The sequence below is a fragment of the Alosa pseudoharengus genome, unplaced genomic scaffold (genome assembly GCF_046254945.1).
Source record: "Alosa pseudoharengus isolate Yale_2024_CS ecotype anadromous, Long Island Sound unplaced genomic scaffold, YU_APseudo_1.1 YU_APseudo_1.1_scf_3, whole genome shotgun sequence".
NCBI classification, from domain to species: domain Eukaryota; kingdom Metazoa; phylum Chordata; class Actinopteri; order Clupeiformes; family Clupeidae; genus Alosa; species Alosa pseudoharengus.
In genome coordinates, this window is record NW_027468718.1 from 28,767,441 (window position 1) to 28,775,816 (window position 8,376).

The following is an 8,376-nucleotide window of genomic DNA, read 5'->3' on the forward strand; positions in this document are numbered from 1 at the left end:
GAGCCCATTGATGCCAGTTTCCAAATCACAGAAAACTCAGGATCCAATCGCTTATCCAGCAGGCAACAGGCCTGATATGATGACAGATAGAGCAGTGCATTCAACACAACCAATGGCTGTACTGATGGCGACAGGGTTAAACAGATATGAATGCGTATTGTCTTAGAAACTGAGTACACAACTGCATTTAGAACCTTTGTTTACAAGAAACATGTGTTTGCTGCATTTCTAAAGTGATATGGTAAGAATTTAATGCACCAATTTTAAAATTCAAAGTTTAATTTCACATCTGATTACACTCCTGGAAGTCAATGAAGCTGAGAATGAAGCGTAACCAGCAGTGAAATTCAATTTAAATTGGTACATTAAGCTCTTACGTAGTGTTTCCGGAGGTATGGCAAACACATCTTTCTTGTAAATGAAAACTGATTTAAATCCAGTTGTTTACTCAAGTTCGAAGAAAATACACATCCATATCGTACTGTATAACACTGACACCATCACCACAGCCATCGGTTGTGTTGAACAGATCTGCCAATTGTACTCCTGTCTGTCTTCATATAAAGCCCGCCCCATGCCGGATAAGCGGATGTGGTTCTTTGGTTTTTGGTGATTTGGAAATTGGCTCTCCACTTTGTGTCTAGACAGACCTGCAGGTTCATCCGGGTTCATTCAGAATAATGACATATCTTATAGTGCTCAGTTCTGTCAGGACAAAAAAGGACAAACAGTGGGCTGAAAGTGTTTCTTTTATCACTTTAATTGTATTATTCTTTTTAATATAACCAATGGGAGAGCTATGTTTAATATGTTTAACAACAAATAAAATCTGGGATTAAAACACATAGTAACAAAGCAAGACTGAGGTAGCAAAGTCACATAATCTTCCATACATTAAGTAGGAATGTGTGGCAATTAGTATTCTCCCTGACCCATAATATTGAAATAAATGGAACTGTTATGCTTGTGTGCTCCCCCTCCCCCTCTGTCTTTCTCTAACCCCAACTCTGGATATGAATGTGTGTGGTTGCAGCTCCCCCTAGTGGTTACAGCCCAGTATTTCCTTGGAGATTTTGTGTGGCTCAGGGCGGATTTTGCTGAAGGCCAGGACTTGAGGTGTCTCGTAACGATAGAAATCGTCCTGCACAAAAATCTTCACCCCATCTGGACCACACATGCCAGCATCCACCTTTTTGAAGGGCAGGTGAGCTTCTTTATCCACGACTCTGGGAGTCACTGTCAGATCAACATCATACATCTTTTCATCTGTATATGAGAGAGAGAGAGAGAGAGAAAGAATTCATTCCATTATAAAGCCCTTCAGTACCAGGAGATAAACAAAGAAAAATGTCCCCTAACTAAGCTGGTCCTGAGTTTGATCTCATCCACCCACTCCACACACACAAATTCCCCACTGACACCGCAGCATCTGAATCACAAAGCAACTGAAATTAGGATAAACCAAATTACAAAAACTATTAAACAAAATTACATAATCCACTGGAAGAATAAAACAAAAAATCTAAGTAAAATGCAATTCTATTTGGCCTTAAACAGAGAATATCAGCTAGCACCCTACCTGACACACATTCAAGACAAAAACCTGAGAACCACACTGACAACACAGACTCAGTGAACACAGTCTGGCCATTGAGGTGGGAAGGCACAGACAAACATGGCTGCCGAAAGACACTAGACTGTGCCACCACTGTGACCTAAACACAGTAGAGACAGAGATACACTTCCTGACACAGTGCACAAAATATGTTAACATTAGGAGAACTTATTTTGAAAAGATGACAAATGTCCTCCCTGAATTCCTGCAAGCGAGCGATGAGGAGAGGCTTTCATTCCTCACTGGAGAGAAAGAGAAATGCCTCCTCCTTGCCGCTCAATACGTATATTCCTGCCATAATGAAAGGACCTGCTGATGTGAAACTTACACTACCTAAATATGAACATACACTCATACATACACACAGACACAGACACACACACACGAACACATGCCCACACAAACATGCAGACACACACACACACACCCTTCTCCATTGCCATAGTTCATAATTCATATTTGTGTACAATTATCATTATTCTGTTTTATTTGTGATTTGTGTGTTTCCCCTTCCTCCCCTCCCCATTTGATGTATTTGACCCAAATGCTTTGGCAATACTGTACAACGTTATGGTCATGCTAATAAAGCTCCTTTTGAATTTGAATTTGAATTTGAGAGAGAGAGAGAGAGAGAGATTTCAACAAAATGTTATCCAACAGTGCTTGACTGGGTAGAAAAAAGTCAGTTCATTGGAGAACACCTGTCATGACCTAAAGATAGACTGAACACCTGTGCAGAATGGTGACAAATAAAAGGTGATAACAGCTTGTTCCTCCATGAGTGGTGTGTGTGTGTGTGTGATTATGTGTGTGTGTGTGTGTGTGTGTGTGTGTGTGTGTGTGTGTGTGTGCGCGTGTGTCAATAACCTTTGATGATGTGTGCAATCTCATGCTGTCCACAGACGAAAGCTGCATCCACAGGCCCCTCAATGGCCAACTCCTCTTTCAGGCTTTTGGGGTACCCTTCAATTAGTGTGTAACCTGGACCTGATTTGTAAATGTACACCTGGTCTCCCTGTAGGGTAAATAAAAAAACAAATATTGCTCCATCATGTCACATTCGGTACAGTGGGCTCATCATTGTCAGAATATTTAGATGTTAAGCTCTTAATTCTCATCTTTACAATCCTGACAGTTAGTTAGTTAGTTATAGGAAGAGGTGTATTTTTGCATGTACTTATAAAGTTATAGTCACTGGCTGATGTACTAGACAGTGTTGGAAATGGGCCAACAAAGTCTGGGTGAGAGCTGGTACCTTGATGATGTAGACTTTTCCATCATAAGTGAAGACAGCATCCACAGCTCCAGTCACTTCCTTCCAGGTGTTGCTGATGGGGAATGGATGCCAACCATCCCGGTGTGTGTCCAACCTCATATAAATAGGACCTAAAAGCCAGAGAACGGGGAGAGTCGTCAGCTTCTTATACAACACTAACTTCGCCCTGTGTATTCATACAGAACAAGCTTACACTACAGGTAAGAGACATGGTGAAGCACCTTTGAATACATAAGCCTTGCCCATGTCATCTGAGGTGATGGCGTCCACTGTGACATTTTTGCAGAGATCTCGCGATGTGTCATTGGTTCCATGGCCATGGCCTAGTGGACCATAACACAGATCAATAAAATAAACATGAAACATGTCAATAAAATAAGCTCTAAACTTTACTGGATGAAACATCACTATGACAGTCACACTGTGATATCTCTGTGGTGTTCACCGCCCAGTTACCTTTTATGATTGTGATTTTATTTATAAACTTCTTTAAGATAGAACATGCAGCATTACTCTTAATTTATTTTACAGAAGAGAATAAGTGGGATGTGAGGGCTAATGATAATATCCTTTCCATGAATGCTTCCAGACTCCCAGTGCTCACCTAAGTTGGGGCAGCGCATGAAGTACCTGCGGGCATCTTTTGGGTAACTGCCCACCACGGTGCCAGTGACTGGGTGGAATTTGGTGAACTCATGTCCACTGAAGCAGTAATAATGCTCCAGCCAGCGGAGGGCGGAGGTGCAGTTGGGCAGGTGCGACCACTCTTTGGACTTCACCGTCTTGGTCCTGGTGTCGTAGAGGTACACTGTGTTTCCTGCACGTCAAGAAAACAAAGATACACAGTGACACACATGAACGACTGAAACACTGATCCTCATTTCATACTCAGAGTCACAAAAAAATGGAACGGTGTTGTTCTTCATAACACCTCTCTCTGTGCAACTCTCTCTTGTGTTTGAAGTTCCAGCTCATATAGTCTCACCCTTAAAGAAGAGAACGGAGTCGGTCACGCATTCTCCTTTAGGGCACTCCACCGCTGCATCCAGATGACTGGGCACCCCAGGGAACACCTCAGATATATCTTTTGGAAAGCCCTTCTCCAGGGACTGCTGGTAATAACTGAAGACTTTGTCATCCTAGAGGCAGAGTAGGGAAGAGTGATAGGGTAGGAGGTTTACAGATTTGAGGGAGTTCATTATGGCTCTATGCCACTGAGAATGGATTATATCTATCACTTGGGTAAAAAGGTGGAGTTCTGTGTTGGAGCGTACCAGGAAGAGGAACGTGTGATCGTGATGGTCCGTGTTAACAGGATAGTGCATACGGAAGGCAGCATCCACGTGGCCCAGATGGTGATGCTCGTCCACTTCCTTAAACGAGGAGTTGATCAACTCTGGTTGCCCATGGAAACCCTTCCACACATGGTCACCTGACAACCAATATAATTAGTTCAATGCAGCTCTTCAGTGTGGGCAGGATTGCTCTTATGGAGTCATTATTCTGATCATTTATATCAAAAATAATAAAGTGCAACTTTTGCTTCCATTTATAATGACCTAAAATATTTTTCAATGGACATATGTTTATTTACTTTCTCTGAATAAGACTTTATATAGTCCTGTATGTGTACATCACAGCACTACACAAATCTTTGTTCCACCAACCCTTGAAGAAGAGCATGACTCCGCTCTCATCTGGGGCGATGGCATCAAACTCGATTCCCTCACAGCGATCCAGTACAGCATCATGGTGGCCCGCAGAGCCATGATCTCCATGGCGATGGTCTGAGGGTCAGTGTGATTAATGTTGTTTTAGCTAACAATGGAAGACTGCAATTTTGGAGTATTTTGTGTTAAATGATGATTGTGTTCCTTTACTGGTGGATTATATTCACAGGGGGATCATATTCAAAGCTTACCTGCCATCATCAGATCATGTCTAAACATACAGAGAGAGAGAGACAGAGAGAGAGAGACAGAGAGAGAGAGACAGAGAGAGAGACAGAGAGAGACAGAGAGAGAGAGAGAGCATGTGTCAGTCCAGTCTAAATTAATTTGACATCATGTGGCATATCCTTTTTCTAGTCCTTTATCATTTCTGTCTTTTTTGATTCATAATCTCTTGTGCATTTCAGCATTGCACATGGCAAAACATCGGAATTCAGAAAAATAACAAGAAATAACCTTGAAGAGAACTGAAGCACAAGAGAAACCAAACTCTATTCCCGAAACCTTTCAACATAATACAGTGTCCTGATCTCTGGCAGTCTGAATGTATTGCTCTGCAGCTTGTTGTAATTCTACTCTCTATTGTGCTGCAGTTAGTATTCCAAATGGGTGCAGAGTCATGCAAGCAAGGACCTTGTGCCAAAAAGGCCTAATCGATAGCCTTTCCAAACGGCTGATATTGACTTAACTCCCTGGCAAACAGATCAGACAAAAGTCCACAATTTTGCATAATCTTGCTTGCTTGTATAACTGTGGAAGACAACGAATGAGGGTGTGGAGGAGAGGGAGAGAGAGACAGCAAAAGGAGAAAAGTTGAGAAGGGGGAGTAAAGAGAGAGAGAGAAGTGGGAAGAAGACAAAAGTGACGGATTAAATCCCAAGGAGATGAGAGAGTGGCGGGGTGAGGCTCAGTGGAGACTGACTGGGGTCAGACTCAGTGGCCGGAACACTCACGTGGGTGCGGCGCGACCCAGCGCCAGGGCCAAGCAGAGACACAGTGTCTGGAAGAGTAGCTTCATGCTGAGCAGGACCTCTGGTGCAACCTCTGGAGAGAGATCAGCTGGACAAGGTGCCCAATGTGCCAGTGGACTCAAACTTTTATACCCACACCACCAGGAGAGAGGGGAAGTGGTGGGGAGTATACACACACTCACACACACACACACACACACACACACACACACACACAACCTATGTCATACTTGTCACCTCCCCTCTGCGCACACATGTGTAAATATACACAGTAAGCACATACAAAGATACATGGGTTAGTTAACCCCCACAACGACCACACCATGAAGGCCATAAAAAGAACTCAAATATTTTTGACACTCAGACCAGGTTTAATATAAATATAGTAAATATCTGTGACTACAAAATGTACACAAAGGAGCATATTCAATGCAGTATGATTGCAACTGTATATTAAATACAGTATGATGGCAACTCATTATTAATAGACTGATTGTCATTTATGTTAGTAATACTTCTGAATGGAGAGTTTTCAGAGTTTGGACGTATTACACAAAACATGAACGGATGTTCAAGAAGAGAAACATGGAAAGAAAAGAGACAGGAATAGTCCACACATTCATGCAACTACTTTGATTTATATGTCCTGTGGTATTTTCTGATGAAAATTGGAATTCATTCAGCACATACCTTAGATACAGTGCATTTTGGAATGGCATAGCATAGCACAGAATTGTATGATGGAATACCATTGTAGTTGGATGGCAGATAATATTAAAAAAAAAACATGGGGTCATTGTCCAATGTGAATCATAAATCAAAGAGAAAGAGGTGAAGGAAAACAAACTTTCAGCATATAAAGCTGAAACATGCCATAAATCAATCCAACTCAGTGGTACGTATGCAATCTTATTTTAGATTTAAAATTTCATGATATTTCAGGTTAAAATGAGGATCCTTAAATGTGTATTTGTTTGTTTATTTATCTACATGTGGTGTAGATATTTATTCAAAAGTTTCACAAAGTGTGTCCCCATCTAAAACTTTTCAGACATAATGGATGACAAAGTGCAGGTTGTCAATGTAATCATCTAACCATTGCTTGTCCTCCATGTTCTACCATACATTTTTAGTGCCACTGACCCACAACTAGAAGGTCATCTTGAAAACAAAAAAATAACAGTGCTCTGTGCTGTCTTATAGTCTTTGTTTATTCTGTGGATCTGAAATCATGGTGAATCATCCCGTTGTTCCTGACCTACAGGAAATGCTGTTGCAAAGCATCCACGCAATCCAATTAAATATTGACACCAAACAAAACAAATTGTTCGGTTTTCTGGAACGTTACCAGCACATAGAGATCCAAGCATTACCATTAAGGCTCGCAGCCCTGACAAAAAGAGGCAGATTTGGTTGTTGCTATTCAAAATCAACTGGACATTGAAATCGAGACTGTTTTATTCCAGTGCACATAAGGTGATAACTCTATCCATTCATCCACTAATCAGCGCAGTGTCTTTAGCATAATACTTCAGCCAAAGCTCTCTGAAATGTCCACGGCAAGAGGATATCCGTCCCCATGAAGAGAGTTCATTGACTTTTTGTTTTCAAAACACAAAGCATTTAGTAGACAAATCAGATGCAATGTGACTATTCCTGCAGTTGATACACAGCATACACATACACATGTGTGACTATTCCTGCAGTTGATACACAGCATTTTGCTCAGTCAACATGTGAGGTCACAGCTGGCTGGCAAGGATAGTAGCCTACTGAATTGCAACAATTGAGGGTAATCCATAATTGCTTCACTGCATCTGAGTCACTCTTTTAAATAACATTAGGTCATTCAACTAGGACATTTCCATTTGACCATTCCAGAATTTACTATTTACATATTCAAAATCCACTATAAATACAAGTCTCTTCCTGGTCTGAAATCTCAATTTGTAAGCAAAAACCTATAGGAGCCTGATAAAAAATGTTAAAAGAAAAGTGGTCAGACATATTTAGAGGGTTTTGCTCTTCGTACTGTACTGTATCTATAAGTATGATGAATATGGTATTTTCCCTAATATTGCCAGGTGTTTTATACATTGTTTGATACCTAAACCCTTGTTTCTACTAGGAAATTGTTTGCTTTACAAAGGACTATTTCACTTGCATGTGTGTATTATATTGGTATGTTGCTTGCATTTGCCATTTAGAAGCACTGTTGCACTGTTCAAAGTCAATTATGATGGACACCTTCATTTTTTGGTAATGAAAGTGCCAGTGGTAAACGATAGAAGCAACACCTGCAAACTTTAAAAAAGTTGCGGTTGGAAGAATATACATTTATTCAACAAATGTAAATACATTGTTCCTTGCCTGCTGATGCTGTTTATTATCAGTTTATAAAGGTTAGCTGAGCAAGTAACGCTAGGAATCAATGTGATTGGTTAGGCTGGACCAGTGATTTCAAAGTTAACGAAAAGTCTACGCCCATTAACCTGTGATGCTAGGGGTTATAAACATTTATAAAGAGTACCCAGACTCTCTTCAGAAAATGAAAAGAATTGAGTCAGACTGGTGAAACCAGACTAGGCTAATATCTCAGTGAGATGAAAATGAGCTGGGATACAGGCGGGCGATACACCTTATCCAGACTGCTGCTGTAGAAGTCTCACAAAGATCAAAGAATTCGAAAGCAACTTCACCATTCATTTTAAGAACTCCCACATCCACCGCAAGAACACATCCATTACACTTATACATCACATCAAGCACACAGACATGCAGTAC

At 41.0% G+C, this 8,376-nt stretch overlaps 1 protein-coding gene across 1 annotated transcript; it reads right to left on the bottom strand.

The window, feature by feature from the left end:
• Positions 1–776: 776 nt before the first annotated feature.
• Positions 777–5,685, bottom strand: LOC143099719 (hemopexin-like). The gene is made up of 10 exons (XM_076262645.1): positions 5,575–5,685; positions 4,813–4,832; positions 4,559–4,678; positions 4,166–4,323; positions 3,877–4,030; positions 3,496–3,708; positions 3,113–3,214; positions 2,871–3,001; positions 2,483–2,630; positions 777–1,266 (listed from the first exon to the last, which is right to left on the bottom strand). The coding sequence occupies exons 1-10, from the start codon at positions 5,637–5,639 to the stop codon at positions 1,040–1,042; spliced, it is 1,338 nt and encodes a 445-aa protein (XP_076118760.1). The 5' UTR covers positions 5,640–5,685; the 3' UTR covers positions 777–1,039.
• Positions 5,686–8,376: the final 2,691 nt, after the last annotated feature.